The sequence below is a fragment of the Procambarus clarkii genome, chromosome 51 (assembly GCF_040958095.1).
Source record: "Procambarus clarkii isolate CNS0578487 chromosome 51, FALCON_Pclarkii_2.0, whole genome shotgun sequence".
NCBI lineage: Eukaryota > Metazoa > Arthropoda > Malacostraca > Decapoda > Cambaridae > Procambarus > Procambarus clarkii.
In genome coordinates, this window is record NC_091200.1 from 17,211,518 (window position 1) to 17,230,918 (window position 19,401).

General features: G+C 38.1%; 1 protein-coding gene across 1 annotated transcript; it reads left to right on the forward strand.

Annotated features, from left to right (window-relative positions):
* The first annotated feature begins 1,545 nt into the window (after positions 1–1,545).
* Positions 1,546–16,970, forward strand: LOC138351916 (vacuolar protein sorting-associated protein 29-like). The gene is given in 5 exon segments (XM_069304048.1): positions 1,546–1,575; positions 3,291–3,482; positions 9,255–9,400; positions 9,402–9,485; positions 14,972–16,970. Coding segments are annotated over 5 exon segments (558 nt in total). The 5' UTR covers positions 1,546–1,560; the 3' UTR covers positions 15,093–16,970.
* Positions 16,971–19,401: the final 2,431 nt, after the last annotated feature.

The window sequence follows — 19,401 nt, forward strand, 5'->3', positions numbered from 1 at the left end:
ACCCGCACGTCTATGGGTCATCCAATAATGTTAGCAGACTTCTAGATGTTACCACTGCTAGGCTTATGCTCGGCTACAAGTACCTCTGGGAGTTTGTAACATCTACTGATGTAGATTTGACTAAATGTAAACTCTGTCAGCAGAACTATTCGCATACTTTGCGTCATTATATAATGGAATGTGAAAAAATCGCGGAATTTAGAGATAACACCATTAATAGTGTCCAAGAAATGTGTAAGTACTTCATTCATAATGATGTGTTGCTCGAAATCTTAGCGAAGTATCCAAAATTTGCTTACTGTAGGTAATGCATGCACATGACTGTAAAGCTGCCGCCCAGTTGGGTGGGTGTGCAGCAAGACTAGTAACTGTGTGACTCACCATAGATGTAAAGTGCCTTGTATAGTGACTGTTGTGAGCCTCTTGTTGATCACTTGTGACACAAAGATTATTGATGTGTGTATTTGTGTAGGAGATTAGATATGTATGTGTATGTATATATGTATACGTATATATATATGTACATGTATGTATGAGAGTGTGTACATGTATATATATAATATTAATAATTTTGTAACTAGCGTCACAAATTGTTATTTGCTTAGCTAAACGAACTAGAGGGTTCAGTTCCTGAACCGATTATGTGCCTCTGTAATCCTTTACACCACCGCCCACGGGATGGGTATGGGGTGCATAATAAAGAAAGAAATTGAATTGAATTGGTCTGATTAAGACTTTATGACCATGTAATCTATGTTTTGCTCCACTACTTACTGGTTGAGTATGGGGTGCATAACAAATAATAGCCTCCTTCGGGGGCGCCTTGTTTCTAAACGTGTTAGTCTTAAATCCTTTAATCTCAAATCTTGCTACAATGTACCTCTTAATATATGTTATGTACTCTCGCAACCCAATGTACCTTCTTGTATATAAATAAATAGATTTCAACTGTAAGGGGGTATGGTTTGCACCTTGTTATTCTAATAATAGATAAATAATTCTAATAATGGAAGCGCTAATTATATGAACAAGTGCCATATATTTATTCAGACGAAAACAACAGCGAACACAAACCAGCGCATATACGAACGGAATGGTTTATATGTACAAACTTCTCAGTGAACGAAGTTGTTTCTAGCCCGGTATCCGAAATTGCAGTATACAACTTGACCAGTCCCCGGTGACGAGTGGGAGGACACGATGTCCTCCCACTCGTTACCATGGTCAATATTTTACCACAATTTACCTGAATTTTCTATAGTCTTACTAGCTGTGTAAGCTTGAGCGTGTGGTATTGTTGTTTGGTGGTGGGTGTGTTGGTATCATGAAGCAGAGAGAGGGCTGGTTGAGAGACCCTTCTCTTAAGACTATCACTAACAGGCCAGTGTTAGGTTGGTATGTTAGGAGTAACCACTGTACTCACCTAGTTGTGCTTGCGGGGGTTGAGCTCTGCTCCTTGGGCCAGCCACACAACTGTCAATCAATCGACTGTTACTAACTACTAAGATTACCACCCCCCCCCCCTCCCACCACACATCCCCAGGAAGCAGCCCGTAACAGATGTCTAACTCCCAGGTATCTATTTACTTCTAGGTAACAGGAGCATCAGGGTAAAAGAAACTCTGCCCATTTTGTTTCTCGCCGGCGCTGGGAAATTTAACCGTATATTTGTGACCAGCATTAGCCCCAGTAGGGTTATTGAGTGATAGAACTTGGTATGGTAATGCTACCATTAGGTAAAAGAAAAGCAAATGGCCATTACTATGCAGCACAAAATATCAACTTCTAATGTCTGTGAGTGTATTAAACAGTTAGAGCTCAAATTCTCTCGTTCCATTTGGTATGAAGTCTTTGGTAACTTGGCCGTCAAAAATATAATGTTGGTGAGTGTGTCCTAACATTATATGTTCACATAGTTTACAACTAGAACTGATCACCTAAACAGTTGTCTCATTCACAGGGTACTACACAGGTCCATTCTTATCTTTATCATCAACAAATTAACTACTTAAAATATGAATCGGTAGGCCTGGTCAATCCCCTTCTAACAACCACAGTAACATTAGGCAGGCGGTGAACAAGCAACAAAACGGTCAAGAAAACTGTCATCTGGTGGAGGTTGGGCACATCAGAATTAAGGAAATTACCATGTGTCAATAATTATATACCTTGTTTTCCTTGGTGTGTGTCACTCTTCAGCAGTTGCACGTTTTGTTGTACTTACACTTTCTCTTGCATTTTTTCCCAGGTTATATGATTGTTCTTCGCTCACCTCATAGAATGAGTCAGATTCTCATCCTGGTTCCTCATAGGCGACATTAGGGCTCTGACGCCGAGCGTGTTGGGATAAGGCTTGGGGACCATTAGGTTCAAAGATTGACTTTTAGTCCATTAAAATTGTCAGTAATTTTGTAAAGTGTTTAGAGATTGACACCTTTACCCTATTCCTTGTAGAACAATTCTAAATGATCATTTTGAAGTAATTGTTGTATTTACAGTAACTTTTATTACCTAGATTTCTCGGGACCCAACTGACACTTCAGCACACTTTGGACTACTGCTGTAGACCCAATACCCTGTAGTATAGACACTATAGTTCAGTATAAGCCTGCAGATGGTTACAATAATGTGGCTGAAGGTATGAAGATCAAACCTCACGTCAGAAGATGAAGAAACATTTGGGTCCATCCTGGAGCATTATCAAGTTTGTGTTTTGAGTGACACACACATCAAGCCTAATAAGTAGATATATTAATATCAAATTCATGTATGGTAACTATTTTCTAGAGTGTATTGTATCTTGAAATATAGAAATACACTGCTGTAGACTCGTGCCTAGTTAGTCTAAAGTCAGATAAAGAAATTCATAAGTATTAGTAAGCATTAGTATGAGAGGAATAAAATTCTTGGCCAGGCCAGAGTAGCAAAGCTGTTGAAATATGCTTAATATTCTGTATCGATACAAGAAATACAGCAACACGTAGAATAGCCAGGAAAGTTTATAAAAGAAAAACATGGCATTAAACAACAGGTAAAGAGGCAGTTCCAATGGAAATCAGGTGCCAAACATATGGGTAGATTTTAATCCAGTTAAATTTAGAGTTTGAACATCCATGATGTAATTTACATGATTAGAAAACGAGGCATTGAGAAAGGCTATAGGATTGTACATATTTAAAATTAGACAACAGGTGGGCCTTAATTAAATATAGAAAAACTGAAATTGTTTCTTTCCATTGCCATGTAAAATTGTACAAACAGCTACATAATTAACCAATTATATTCCACAGCTTGTTCTTGTGTTGGGAGATCTCCATATTCCTCACCGAATGAGTTCACTGCCAGCAAAATTTAAGAAGTTGCTTGTACCAGGTCGTATTCAGCACATCCTTTGCACTGGAAACCTCTGCACCAAGGAGAGTTATGACTACCTTAAAACTCTGGCAGCAGACGTACATGTTGTTCGAGGAGACTTTGATGAGGTGAGACTAACAATTTAAAATGACAAATAATGTAAAGAATTTATTTCAAAACATTTTTGCATCTTTTACCATAATTTTTTTTTTCAAACAGTGAGCATTAATTAAAAATACTGAGTAATTGATATTAATATATATTTATAGATACAGTATAAAGGAATGTGGTAGATGTGTAGTGTTGAGCAGTAGACATGAGTATATGATTGGACTACATTATATATCCACGTTTCCAGAATATAAAAAATACAAAAATAAGTGATTTTACATTCACTGCAATATTTTTCTGGTTTATTTGTTATTCATTTTGTTTTTTTTGTGGTTGTGTGTGTGTGTAATTACCTAAGTGTAGTTAAAGGATGAGAGCTACGCTTGTGTGTCCCATCTCCCTAGCACTGTCATATAACGCTTTGAAATTACTGATGGTTTTAGCCTCTTCCACCTTTTCCCCTAACTTGTTCCAACTATCTACCACTCTGTTTACAAAAGTGAATTTTATATTTCTCTGGCAGCTTTGTTTCGTTAGTTTAAATCTATGACCTCATGTTCTTGAAGTTCCGGGTCTCGGGAATTCTTCCCTATCAGTATTATCGATTCCTGTTACTATTTTGTACGTAATGATCATATCATCACTTTTTCTTCTATCTTCTGGTTTTAGTATATTTAATGCTTCTAACCTCTCCTCGTAGCTCTTGTCCTTCAGTTCTGGGAGCCACTTAGTGGCATATGTTTGGACCTTTTCCAGTTTGTTGATGTGCTTCTTAAGATATGGGCACCATACAACCGCTGCATATTCCAGCTTTGGTCTAACAAACGTCATGAACAATTTCTTTAGTATTTCTCCATCCATGTATTTAAAAGCAATTCTGAAGTTAGAAAGTGTAGCATAGGCTCCTCACACAATTTGTTCTTAATGTGGTCCTCAGGTGACAGTTTTCTGTCTTGAACCACCCCTAGATTCCTTTCTTTGTCAGAATTCATTAAAGATTTCTCACATTATTTATAAGTTGTGTGGGGGTCTATGTTCTCCAATTCCACATTCCATAACATGGCATTTATTCACATTAAATTCCATTTGTCAAGTGATGCTCCATATACTTATTTGATCCAGGTCTTCTTGAAGGGCATGACAATCATCTAGGTTTCTTATCTTCCCTATTATCTTAGCATCATCAGCAAACGTGTTCACATAATTCTGTATTCCATCTGGTAGATCATTTATGTAGACAATGAACATTACCGCTGCAAGAACTGAACCCCTGTGGTACTCCACTTGTGACATTCCTCCAATCCGATACATTGCCTCTGATTACGACCCTCGTTTTTCTATCGGTTAGGAAATTTTTCATCCATGTTAGACGCTTGCCTGTCACCCCTCCAATATGTTCCAGTTTTCAGAACAATCTCTTATGTGAAACTGTCAAAAGCCTTTTTTAGGTCCAGATAGATGCAGTCAACCCTACCGTCTCTTTCCTGTAAAATCTCTGTGGCTCGATCATAGAAACTGAGTAAATTCGTTACACAGGATCTTCCAGATCGAAAACCATACTGTCTGTCTGATATATCTTTTCTCCAGGTGTTCTATCCATTTAGTTTTAATTTTTTTTTCCAATATTTTGAATATTACACTTGTCAGTGGTACAGGTCTATAATTGAGGGGGTCTTCCCTGTAGCCACTTTTGTAGATTGGAACTATGTTAGACTTTTTCCACACATCGGCTACAACTCCTGTACACAGAGATGCTTGAAAAATCAGCTGAAGTGGAGTGCTGAGTTCAGGTGCACATTCTCTCAAAACTCATGGTGAAATTCCATCTGGGCCAACCGCTTTGTTCTTACTTAGCTCCTTGAGCATTTTTTCCACTTCGTCTCTAGACACCTCTATGTGCTCTGTTGTTCTCTGGAATTCTTATTGTCTGGTTCCCTGAAGATTTCATTTTGTACAAACTCACTTTGGAACTTTTCATTTAATGTTTCACACATTTCTTTTTCATTTTCCGTGAATCTATTTCCCATTTTCAACCTCTGAATATTATCCTTTACCTGCAATTTGTTGTTTATGAATTTATAGAATAGACCTGGTTCTGTTTTACATTTGTCCGCAATCTCTCAAAATTTCTTTCTGCCTCTCTCCTCACTGCTGTGTAGTTGTTTCTCGCATCTTTTTATCACAGGTATGTTTGGGAGTTTGGCCTCTTCCTATATTGATTCCATTTTGTGTCTTTTGGTCTCTGGCCATCTTGCAATTTCTATTGAACCAATCCTGTTTCCTAGTTCTGCATCTCTACTTTGGTATCAATTTTGTTGTGCCTTTATCATATATTTCACTAAACTTGACATACATCTCATTTACTTCATGTCCTAACAGATCTTTCCAGTAAAATTCCTTAAAGAAATGTCTGAGTTCCCCATAATGACCTCTCCTGAAATCAGGTTTTTCAACTGCTTCAACCTCATTTTCTTCCAGATTATAATGCATTGCATACTTTATTCCCAAAAAGACTTGGTCACTTTTACCCAAGGGAGGGAGGTACTGAATGTCAAATATCTCTTCCTCTTTCCTGGTAAATATCAAATCCAGCATGGAGGGAACATCCCCTTCCCTCATCTTCGTAGCTTGTTTAACATGTTGATACATGAATGTTTCCAGGATGCGGTTTACGAATCAAGTCCAAAAATCCTCTCTTCTAGATTCATATGCCTCCCAGTCTATGGATTTCAAGTTGAAGTCGCCGACTACCAACAATCATGATCTATCTCTATCAGCTCTCTATAATCTCTCTCATTATTGTTATAAGCCCCTTTCCTTTATTATCCAGCTCCTCCATTGACCATGTGTTGCATGGAGGTGGACTATATGCATTTATGATTTTTAGTTTATCATCCTGATTGCAGATCTCTAGTGCTATTATGTCAACTTCTCCTGGATTAGCAATCATTGTTTCATTTACCTTTAGGTGTTCTTTCACCAGCACAGCAACACCACTGCCTTTCCTAATTTTTGTCCCGTCTCCAGACTGAGTAGCCCCTTGGTAATATGACCTCATTTAAAATATCAAGTTTTGTCTTCGTGAGTGCAACAATGTCTGGTGTCTGCAGCTGTATTACATCAATTAACTCCAGTATCTTTGATCTCACTCCATCTATGTTGGTGTATGCAATTTTCAGGAACATGTTTCCTCTCCTTATTCTTCACTACCCCTTTCTCTAATGATTTTGTTGGTTTGCCTTTTTGTAAAATTTTATTGTGCGTGTGTGGTTGCTTGCTTGCTTGTACTCAGTTGTGCTTGTAGGGGGGGGGGGTTGTGCTTTGGCTCTTTGGTCCCGCCTCTCAACTGTCAATCTATTGGTGTACAGATTTCTGAGCATCTCAAGCTCCATCATATCTGCATTTGGAACTGTGTAAGGAGTCAGCCTCCACCACATCACTTCCTAGTGCATTCCATTTACTAACTACTCTGACACTGAAAAAGTTCTTTCTAATGTGTCTGTGGCTCATTTGGGTACTAAGGTTTCACCTGTGTCCCCTTGTGTGTGTGTGTGTGCCACCTGTGTTTAATAATCCATCTTTATCTACCATCAATTCCCGTGAGAATTTTGTATGTGGTGATCATGTCTTCTTGAGCTCTTGTCTTCCAGTGACGTGAGGTACAGTTCACGCAGCCTTTCCTTGTAACTCGTGCCTCTTAGTTCTGGGACTAGCCTAGTTGCATACCTCTGAACTTTTTCCAGCTTCGTCTTGTGCTTGACAAGGTATGGGGCTCCATGCTGGGGCTGCATACTCCAGGATTGGCCTTACGTATGTGGTATACAAGGTTCTGGAGGATTTCTTACACAAGTTACACAGGAGGCTCGTGCATTAGTCAGACTGTTCATGTTTTGTTGGCCCTTGGCTGGGGCCTTGTCTCTAGCTTTCCTTGCACCTTTGTGTCCATAGCCTCCTTTCCTATGGTGACCATCCTTTATGGATAGCATAAACTTGCTGAATGTTGAAAAAGAAGTACAGTACTGTACTGTATTTTAACTGAGGGGGAGTAGTTTCTGCCAGCCTGAGTGCAACCAATCTGGCAGAAACCAATGCCAGATTGGCATCTGGTTTCTGCCATTGTTTCAATTATGTTGAACCAATCTGGAAGAATTTGAGGTAGGCAGTCAGAAAACTGTTTTTCATGTGATACTGTACTGTCACCTAGCTGCAGTTGAGGGTCACAGTTAAGTGGTCAGTTTGAAAGCTGTGCTTGGAAAAGTTTTGAATCTATGGATAAGCCTTCTAAAATATAATGGGCTGGAATGATCCATCAGGGATGTGTGGAAAAATCCATGTTGTCAGTGCAGAATGTGGGCCATGTACTAACTTCGTGACTCTGTCCATGTGATCAGTTAGACCTAGTCTATGGAAATAAGCAAGTTTCATAGGTCAGAAATGAAGATCTTGGTTGATATACATCCCTGTCTACTGCTCCAGTTCAATTTTTCAATTCCTTTCTTTATTATGCACCCCATAAGTGGTACCTTGGCTTACGAATTTAATCCGTTCCCAGAGATAGTTCGTAACCCAAAAATTCGTAAACCGAAGCAAATTTTCCCCTAAGAAATAATGTAAATTTAATTCATCTGTTCCACACTCCCAAAAATATTAACTTTAAAGTAAATTTTATACCTAATTCACCCAAATCTTCAGTACTAAAGTATATAAAAGTTATTGCTGACCGTTATTGATGACTCTTCTTTGCGTATGGAAGACGGTGAGGAGGGGGGAAGAGGAGGAGAGGTGTTAGTGCTTGGAAGGGGAGCCCCTTCCATTATAACATCAGGCAGTGATGACTTCTCTGGGGTACTCTCTCTCCTACATTTTGCAGGAGTACCACTAGGACGTGGTTGTGGCTCACTGCTTGCTTGTCTTAGTAAGAATCTATCGAAAGACATTTGTTTTTTCCTACATTTTAACACTTGTCTGTAGTGAGACATCACATTGTCATTTAAAAGGTCAATGCAACGGCCTGCTACAGTTTTATCTGGGTTCATTTTTTCAACAAAACTTTGCAATTCTTCCCATACTTCACACATTTTCTTAATGAGGTAGGGTCTCTACTGCCTCTACTCACAACTATTTTCTTAGTTTGAACCTTACCACTGACTTTCTTGGAACCCATGGCAAAATATATAATAATTACTTTTATGTTCAAATACCCAAAAATCCCAAAAACACGTTCTTTACAAAGAATTCAGCCACGATTATCACTAAGTGGAAGGCACTGGTAAACCGAGGCGCGGGCGCTGTGTCACCACGCACTAAATCGGCCATACGCATATCAAACTACGTTACCCAAGGCAAAGTTCGTAACCCGATTTGGATTTTACAAAGAAATTGCGCTTGTAACCCTAAAAGTTCGTAAAGAGGGGCATTTGTAAAATAAGGTGTCACTGTACATCCCTGTCTACTCTCGCACCAATTCAATATATTCTTTATTATGCACCCCATACCCATCCTGTGGGCTTTGGTGGAAAGGGTGTGTGTGTATTTTGTCAATAAAATTTATTTTGTTTCATATATAGTATAGTATTAAAATCTTGATTATAACAAAGTTCTTAGTTCTGGAATGTATCCAATTTTACAATAAAGTTCTTGAAAATGTGTGTTTTGGAATGTATCAGGACATTAAACTAGTTGAATATTAATTTTAATATAAATAATAATTTAATGTTATACTAATTTATCTTTTAAGAAGAACTGTAGTATAAAATCTTAGATGTATGTATTTTTATTTAATGTTGCAGACCAGTTATCCCGAGCAGAAAGTGGTGACAGTTGGACAGTTTCGTATTGGTATGTGTCATGGACATCAAGTAGTTCCTTGGGGAGTTCCAGCAGCCCTTTCCCTCATTGCAAGACAGCTGGATGCTGACATCCTTATCTTAGGGCACACACAAGTTTGAAGCATTTGAAGCAGAATCTCGGTTCTTTATCAATCCAGGCTCGGCTACAGGATCATACAGTCCTATGGATGGGTAAGTACTGTAGCCAAGATTAACCCCTGGGCTGTTCCACTGATAAATGGCACAGCCCAGGTATTGTGCCATTTTATGTGTTGATCAGTCCAGCAACCAGGAGGCCTGGTCGACGACCGGGCCGCGGGGACACTAAGCCCCGGAAGCACCTCAAGGTAGCCACTGGGTGTGCCATTCAACACCCAGATGAACTTAAAATATCAATTCTAAACAACAAAAATTTCTCTTCTAAATATGTTAGAATGTCTTCCCTTACCATAGGAAGAATAAAGAAAAAATCTAAATCGACTTAATGTGGCTGCAGCAGGTTTGAGAAATAGGCCTATGATGTTCATCATTACATATTCGCTCAAAGAGCAAGCATCCCAGACAGGTCCCACGGGCCACACAATTGCCAAGAGTTGCCATGCATTAATTTCTTTTGATTTTGTTTACGTTGTATTTCATGTATTTTATTAAAACTTTTTTCGCACATTGTTCAGTGTTGTATCACTTGACGTTTTAATATAATAAAACTTAGAAAATCAATACACATAATTACATACATCACTTTACATGCACACCAATGTGTCTTGTTTTACAGTAAATTTCATAACAAATATTAATATTTTACACTTGTGTACACTCGCTCACTCGTTATTTATATGTTTATGCTTCAATATATAGCACTCAAAAATTCTGAAGGGTGTGATAGTCAGTGGAGCTGTACCCCACACACTGCATCATGTTGAGACCATCTTGCATATCTTTGGTCTCCTCCTGTGTATTGTTGCGAACATTGCACTCACATTGGCCTTTTACACGGCTTCCTGAAGGTGGTAAAAACTCTTATTTTGTGTTGCAAAAAGCCGTCCTTGAAAGCCAGTCTGTCTGGAGCAGCATAAGGCAACGTTGGGGGCGAGAAGGCCTCTGATTGAAATAAATCAGAGGTTAAATCAATTTAATAAACATATAATAAATAATAATGAACATGATTGTCTTTGCTGAATGTTGTTAGTAATATTGTCAAAACAGCAAGACTAAACATATGCATGGATGGTTTATTGCCTGATTTCATCATGTACATATTATGATTGTTTAGCATGGCTAAACATTTTCTTTGTCCACTTCACGGTTTTTCGTACACACTCAACAACGCCAACCACCATGTCACACTTATCAGCCAAGTGCATGTTTGTGTTATTGTCCATGACACTATCGGGTTTATACACTGCTGCTTTTGTTGCTTTATTGACTTTGCCACTGTCTACCATCACTTGATGGTAGACAGTTGCAATAATTAATAATTATTGCCACTTGCCACAATTATTATATCCACTAATATTACCAATTAATAATTATTGCCACTTGCCACAATTAATAATATAATTATTAATTTTATTATTATAATAATTATAATAATAATAATTGTAATAAATAATTAAAAATCTTCCTTCTGCTGGGTCATGAAGGAAGCCAGCCTCGGGTGAAAGGCAGCACGTACATGACTAGCACCTGCCACAGGAATGCTAACAACTACTCTCAGATTCCATGTCATAAAATCCTGAAAGCGAGTGATCTTCGACATGTTCAGGGTCTTCAGGAACATCAAGTGGCACAGACTTACAGGGCAGGTCTGCTGGTGGCATTACTGTAATGTTTTTGAGTGAGGGTACCAAGGTAGTGGTGGAGCATGCCTTACCCTCGGAACAGTAACACGTGCTTCTGTGTTATCGCTGTCTGTATCAGTTTTACTGGAGCCCTTGGCATAATTTTCATCAAAATCAGAATCATTCCTGATATTTTTCACATCAGTTGAGAAAAGTTCATCCTGAGTTTCATCATCAATCGGCATATGTTTGGAGCGAGCAACAACGTGACGGCTTAAGCCAGACACTGATGCATTACACATGTTTGCTAGAGAGACACCGAGGCCTTTCTGCCAAATCAGCCTACACAGGATGTATTTTCAAAATGGCCACCGTTTACTATCAACCCTGGGCAATGTATGGGTGACCCATTTTCTATGCTGGACATTTAAATTTTATGCTGGACCCTACTGCTTCATCTGATGTGATGCATTATCCCTGTGTACTCTTGAAGGTTAAATTGCAAAGCCATATGGCTAAATGAACATTGCTAGTTGGCAGAAATGAATGCACCTTACGGCGAATAAATATTGTACACTGATGGGCAGATGATTAGGGACCCTTTGGAGTCCCTCAGGAAAGCAAGCACTGGGCCCTACCCGACAGAGAACAGTCAAGGCAAAAACACCGCCCCGCCCAAACTTGTACCATATGGGCAAAAACGGAAAAAGTCTTCCTGTCCCCCAGCAGAGCTGAGGCCAGCTGCTCACAACTCCCTGAGCACACACTGGGAGTCCACCAAGACCCGCCAACCCCTCGGGACCTCTTGGAAAAGCTGGCAGCAGACACTTTCTCCCTGCCTGAAGAACCATTCAGAAAACGAAAAAAAGTGATGTTCAGAACTTTGTTGACCTGATGACTTTTTCTGCCAACATGTCCACAACTGATTACTATTCTGGGGCTTTTGGTTCTCCAACAGGGTGTTGCCCTTGTGCTACTTACTGGATTTCTCTCGGCCCCAATGTTCTTGGGTATTCAATGTGCAACTAATGTTCTGCTGTTTTCTTCCATGGGAAAGCCCAGGCGGCAATTTTCCATTTATTACTATTTTTCAGAAATGATGGTCTCTTCTGCCAAGGAGGGGCAGATGGAGTTCTTCCTGAAATCAAGCATTGAATGTGATGAAACCTGCTTTTCTGGTGGGGGCTTTAGTAGCTCCCCATCCTTGCCCTGTTCCTTCTTTCCCTGTGGGGTGGAGTTTGGTTTGGCTTGCTCATGAGTGAGTGAGGGGGGGAGGGGGCAGGTTGGCTGGGACCACAAGGAACCTGAGCTGCATTTTGGTCACAGTGCTTTCAGTTTAGCAATGCCCATTTGTCTCAGTATTTTTGGGTGTCTAATTTTCTTCAAGCAGTTGCTTGGTTTTGTTGCATGAGGGCATTACCAAAAGAGGACATTTCATTACATTTAATGTTTAATTTTTGGCCTCAAGGTCTTTAATTCGGAACTTTTACCACCACTGCTGTCTCTTACCGACAAACTCCATTATTTGTTTCCTATTTCATGTTAGAAACGGTACTAGTCCCAGTGTCACACTTGTCTGCTAGCCTCTACCCTTCCCAATCATGATGACCTTTTTCATATTCACCCTAATTGTCCTTGATAAGAAAGTTCCTTGAACCCTTATCTGATTCAACCTTTATACTCTTGCTTGACTGCATTTTTTATCACACAAGTAATAATGCAACCAAAGAAAAATGTGCAACTTGCTTGAGTAACAAGAGGTCAACCTGCATTCATACACAGAAACCACATGGTGTTAAGATATATCGTATCGTGTTATGTCATTGCATAAAGACACGGTATATAATAGAAATACGTTCATTATTACAGGAAGAACGAGGTTAACAACCGTGGAGGTCGTTAACGGTCAGCACGGTATGGCTCGTCCGGTGGCGGGAATTTGTTAGCCAATCAGAGCCACCGGGCGAGGTAACGTGTGCTGGCCGGAGCATGTGGAAAGAGAGACATCTACTCCCCTCCATTGAGTCAACAGGCTGTCGTCGCGTTTGGATGTGTGACCAACGGACCCAACTGTTAGTGTGCTCCACCCTCACGAAGGAAGAGGACCTCGAGGCATGGTCGACGTTCTTGAAAGTTATGGAAGATAACAGCTTTGAGATTTAGAGGTCGGCGTGGAGGTAACGCGCTGATTTTCCGAATAGTGGTCCAAAATTACGGACAAGTGAATTTATAAGTAGAAAGAACAATCGGATAAGAGACGACCATTTCGTGGTCGCAGTGTCTCTCTCTCTCTATATATATATATATATATATATAACTGTACTTGTGTACAATGCACACATATATATATACATGTAATATATTGTATATAAGGTGATTAGCGATGTATCCGAATATATCCATGATGAAGTTTTATACCATCTTATTGTCCTTTGTCAGACCTCAGCACAAAGTGTGTCGCACCTGACAATAGGTCCGGCTGAGGCTGACACCTGTTCAGATTCATGTACCCCGTTGTAGTACAACGAAGCATAGGATAAACATTCAGAATAAACCTAAATTAAATGTGTTGGGTTGTCAACAGTTCGATCCCAACAAGGTCTTTGGGAGGATCGAGTGAGGGGGGAGGGGGCAGGTTGGCTGGGACCACAAGGAGCCTGAGCTGCATTTTGGTCACAGTGCTTTCAGTTTAGCAATGCCCATTTGTCTCAGTATTTTTGGGTGTCTAATTTTCTTCAAGCAGTTGCTTGGTTTTGTTGCATGAGGGCACTACCAAAAGAGGACATTTCATTACATTTAATGTTTAATTTTTGGCCTCAAGGTCTTTAATTCGGAACTTTTACCACCACTGCTGTCTCTTACCGACAAACTCCATTATTTGTTTCCTATTTCATGTTAGAAACGGTACTAGTCCCAGTGTCACTCTTGTCTGCTAGCCTCTACCCTTCCCAATCATGATGACCTTTTTCATATTCACCCTAATTGTCCTTGATAAGAAAGTTCCTTGAACCCTTATCTGATTCAACCTTTATACTCTTGCTTGACTGCATTTTTTATCACACGAGTAATAATGCAACCAAAGAAAAATGTGCAACTTGCTTGAGTAACAAGAGGTCAACCTGCATTCATACACAGAAACCACATGGTCAGTTTGTGTGCAATAATATTAGGTCTGTGAATGTCACAAATACTTACATTTATAAAATATTCATTATAAAAATATGTGGATTTTGGCTGATACGTTGTACTTTACATTATTTTGAAACCAAAATAAGTTTTATTACAAAAACTAAAATCCTGGTGTTTGAATCCTAGTTTTGCCTAAGAACATTAACGAAATACTATACTATAAGGTTTGGTTTAATGCAAGGTTAAATATTTGACCTGCATCACAGGTCATGTATTTGAAAGTTATTACTGTTCTTGAACAAATCCACAAGGGCTATGACGAGGGTTCAAACCCATGTCTGAGATGATCCCAGATGCTGCCTTAATCGACTGAGCTACGACATGGTAAAAGAACCCTCGTCACGGCCCTTGTGGATTTGTTCATTTGATGTATCACACTGTTGTGATTTCTGTGTGTAATGAAGTAAGGGCGAAGAATTAGAACAGCTTATTGACAGAGCTTGGGTGCATGGGGGAATTGTGTAAAAACCAGGTTTGTCTCTCAGACTGCAGGACCCCTGGTAGGTCAAGATGATTTCCCGGTTGCAATTCTTTTACCATATCGTAGCTCTGTCGTTTAAGGCAGCGTCTGGGATCCTCTCGGGCGTAGGTTCAAACCCTCGTCACGGCCCTTGTTCATTTGATGCATCACACCATTATGATTTGTGTGTTATTACTGTCCTTATTATAATATGCAATCTGTTATTCATAATATCCTCTCTTTTTCAGAGAAATTACACCATCATTTGTGTTGATGGATATTCAGAGCTCTACAGTCGTCACCTACGTCTACCAACTTGTTGGGGATGAAGTCAAAGTGGAAAGAATAGAGTACAAAAAAGCAAACTAGGCTAATTTTTGAGTAAAGCAAGTGATAAGCAGCGTGTGGATAGCTAAGTGTGATATCACTGAAATATTCTGAACTGGCTCTGATCTATGCTGCTTTTTTAACAGTATGGGGATCCATCAGTTTGGCTTGACTCGTGCTGTGGGCACGAGACATAGATTGACTATGCCAAATATGTGTATATTGATCTTGATAGCATCATCTGATGAGATACATCTCATCAATGATACAGTATTTGAATAGCTGAAATATAGCACTTTTGTAATCATTACACAGTTCCCAATCAGATCGGGTATGTCACTTATGAAAATAGATAAACATTTTTGTTTTAAATTACTTTGTTTTTATATACAAATATATAAGGGATGGGTGGAGTAAACTGCCAGAGTATATTATAGTTTATTTGTAAGTACAGTACTGCTGTATTTTATCAGAGAAAGACCTTGTTTGGTGTGTTAACAATGAAAGCATCATGGGTGTGTATTCCTTAATTACTGTAATTTTGGGTTTGTATTAAGCAGTACTGAAACTAATATCCAGAGTACTTTTTGAAATAATTTTACATTTGAATGTAATTCAGGAAATAAATAAGAAATATTATATGTTTAATTTCAGAACAGATTTCTGTGCAAATTTTTGGGGCTACTGTATATATATATAGTTGTTAAAAGATAAATTTTTAGTAATAAGCCAAATCTACTCTATTGTTTGTGCCTCTTTTTTTTGTAAGAGATGATGTGGGTTAATTGTGATGCAGTCTTTATCCTATAAATTTACATCAGGTTAAAGTTTAATTCAAACAAACAGCCTTGCAAATTGTCTGTACTTGCCTGATCACTAAGTTCACTCATCTTAGGAAGCTGTCGTCTCCCATCATGTAAATTCTCTTCCACAACAACTTTAGGTAAATACAAATCTCGACAAATACAAATATTGACTCCCAACCCATAAAGTTTGAAATTGAGCAAAATTTGACTAATCATATGCTATTTAGCAGTTTTCTCGTTTGATTTTTATGGGACCAGTTTGGTTTGGCACTGTCCTTCATTGTGTTGTTAATATAATGCAAAACTGAGTATGTATTGTTAGGTATGTTGCACCTGCTAGTGTATTTTTACTGTATTCCATTTTAAGTAAGAAAATCCTGTAACAATTGAATATATTTGTTTTTCCTGTTCCTCCATCTTTCTGTAAGAATGTAATGAAAATATGGTAATTTTTATAGCTCTATCACAAATTATAACTGTTTAACTGATGATTAAATGCATTTTAATACAAGCTGCAGTTGTAATGCTCTGTTTTGTTCCTATCTGGGTTCCTGATTTATATTTTTTATTTGTATATTTTAGGCTTATTGCCTTATGTTCAGTGTAAATATTACTTAGAAAGTGTATTGCTAATAATTGCCTAAAATAAATTACCTCTTTTGTAATACAATCCAGAATATTAAAAGGTTTACACTATTGAGTATATACTGAAGCTAATTCAACATGTCACTAAAATTATCCAGTGATTTTGCACATGGAAAGGATTTTATTTGGTCAAATTAAACATAAGATTCCTCCTAGTGGATTGTTTGATCATGTGCAGTTTGTTACCTGATTTGAGAATTTGTGGCATGTGCGCGTACTTAGTACATAGTTGGTCATCACTGCCTTGGCTCTTTAATTTTCCTTAGTAGAATAATATGCAGAACCCCAGACACAAGGATATTGTTTGATCTTAAAATGACTTGTGCTATGATCTTTTCATCCTTTATGCATATTTTCTGTTTCCCTAGAATAGAAGGTTTCACATTTTTTGTATTTTCTGCACAACATGTTAAGTGAAAAGTTCCATAATGCAGATATTGTGTGTTTGAATAAACAATTTAATTTTAAATGCATCCGTATTTATCTTTATTGCAAAAGATATAATAATTTAAATACAAAATAGATGTGATTATTACTACAGAATAAGAAATAGTGGACAAAAAATTTATTTTTTTCCACTGAATGCCAAGAGTTGTCTTTACTCTTGCCACTTTAGATAGGAATTGGAATTAATTGCATTCAATTCATGGTTGCAAGTTGGGTAATTCACCCCTTCCTCCCAACAACAAATACAAAAATAATTATAATATTTATGTTCAAAGTTCTTTGTGCAAGGTACTCTAACATTATTATATTGTTTTGCTAAATATCTACCATAACCATTCAACCTGTCCTCTTGCAAATTATTTCTGAATTTGGCCGTTTGCCCGTATGGCCGAAAATAGACTTCATTTGAAAATGAAAAATAATTTTAAATCAATTTTGGATTTTTTCTCCAAAACAGCAAGTTCAAGGTCCTCTGATAGGTTTGGAGGGCAAGAAGTTCTAAGTTTCAAAGTCATGAAAACTGTTAATTGAAAGTTTCCTCTCCTAACCTATCCGAGTAAGCTGGAGGACTCGAAGCAGAAACCGGGACAGTACGTCACTTTCACGAGTCGATTTAATTTCAAATTATGTTCATTTTTGGCCATAGTGTGCATACAAGCAAAAACTGATGTAATTTTAAGAGGCTGGGTTTAACCATCTCAAACACCTAGGTACTACATAATACATTGTACAAAACAATTTAACCACCAATGTGTGGTTAAGGATTTATGGTACTCATTTGTTCCTCTACACAAATATATTTCGTCCTTACAAAATTATTATTTTGGATGCAAAATATAAGGAAAATTAAAATACAAATATTTTTTTATGGTTAGTGATGTTTAGAAGGTAGGGAGGTGGCGGGCCCTGCAGTCGGATCTGTCAATGCCAGACTTCATATGTTGCTACCACCTCCACTTGTGGCCAAGGTCTCGTAGCGTTGGCCTTGGATGTGTACATGATCATTTTTACCTCGTTTAGTTCATACACTATAGTATTTGTGTTGAATGATTTATGTACAAGTAATTTACAAAAAAACATGGACGAAGGACATTAACTTTAAAGGATAATGTATTTAGGCCTACAATGAATATATCAATGAATGTGTTTGGGAAATTCTCAATAATAGCCAGATTTATATGGGAAACCCCTAAGATACTAGTGTATGCCCTTTATACTGGATTCTAAGAAATAGCACTTAAATCTAAATATGCATCTCAATCCAATTCATAGATGATAAACCATACACCAGTGTGTGTATATTCCACAGCAACATTAGGTGGGAATGCAGGTATGAAAAGACTGTTCCTTGATGTAAACATACTTTAGCTTTGTCTAGGCAGCTGGAATATAAGCAATAATGATTCGCCCAGAGGTATAATAAAGTTTCCATGGGTAAATGCTGCATATTGCATGTGGATCTTAATGATAGTCCTCAAAGTATATTTGAAGACAGGAGTATCAATAATTGTCAGCTCATGAAATTAAATAGCTAACAGCTGTTACAACTTCATACTTTGTTCTAATCTTAAATAAATTATGTAAATAGCTAATAGTAAAAATGGATGGCTGTTAGCAGTAAAAATTGTAATGAAGCCAGATTAATTAATTCCTGATAGCCTCTTGCAGCCCAACCACTTGGACTGGATGGTCAACCCGTCCTCACACAAGGTTGTTTAAATGAATGCAACATTCCTCCCCAGACGCATTTCATCGATTTTAACATAGTGTATTAAAATTTGGTTTGTTCTTATATATAAATTCTATGTATAGTTAGGTTAGGTGTTCAGGTTTTGTTGGCAATTATTTGTATTTGAAGTACGTGGGTGAAGAAGTTATGGCAACTTGTCCTTAGACCAAAGTCCATTCTATCCAGCGGTCGACCCCCCCAAAGACGCATTCATCAATTTTAACATGCTGTTAATTCTAAATAACTTTTCTCAAATATAAATTAATATTATATATTAGCATATTGTGCATATTTATGCATTAGGTTAGGTTAGGTGTTTAGGTTCTGTTCGTGATTATTTGTATTTGTAGTATGTGGGTAAAGCATTTACAGCGTTGTAGTTTGAACAAAAGTCGTCAGTGAAGCATATCTTCTGGAAGTGTTCGGACATAATCGGTTGTGAATGGTGTGTAAATTGTTTTTCATTCATAAACCAGCCGTCCTCCAAATGAAAGTTACTCTTGTACAAAAAATCTGCTCTATCCAATAGTGTCATTCAAAACCAAATTGGGAATGACGCATATTGAGATATATTAGCAGTGATATTAGCATGGATTGGTAGCTGAATGGCTACCCAAACTACTTTTTTGATCATACTGCTGTATTCCGCACCAAAAGTTGCCCTGGTATGCCAAATTTCACACCTCTGGGCACTAGTGATTTAATAAAGGGTCAAAGTTGGTAA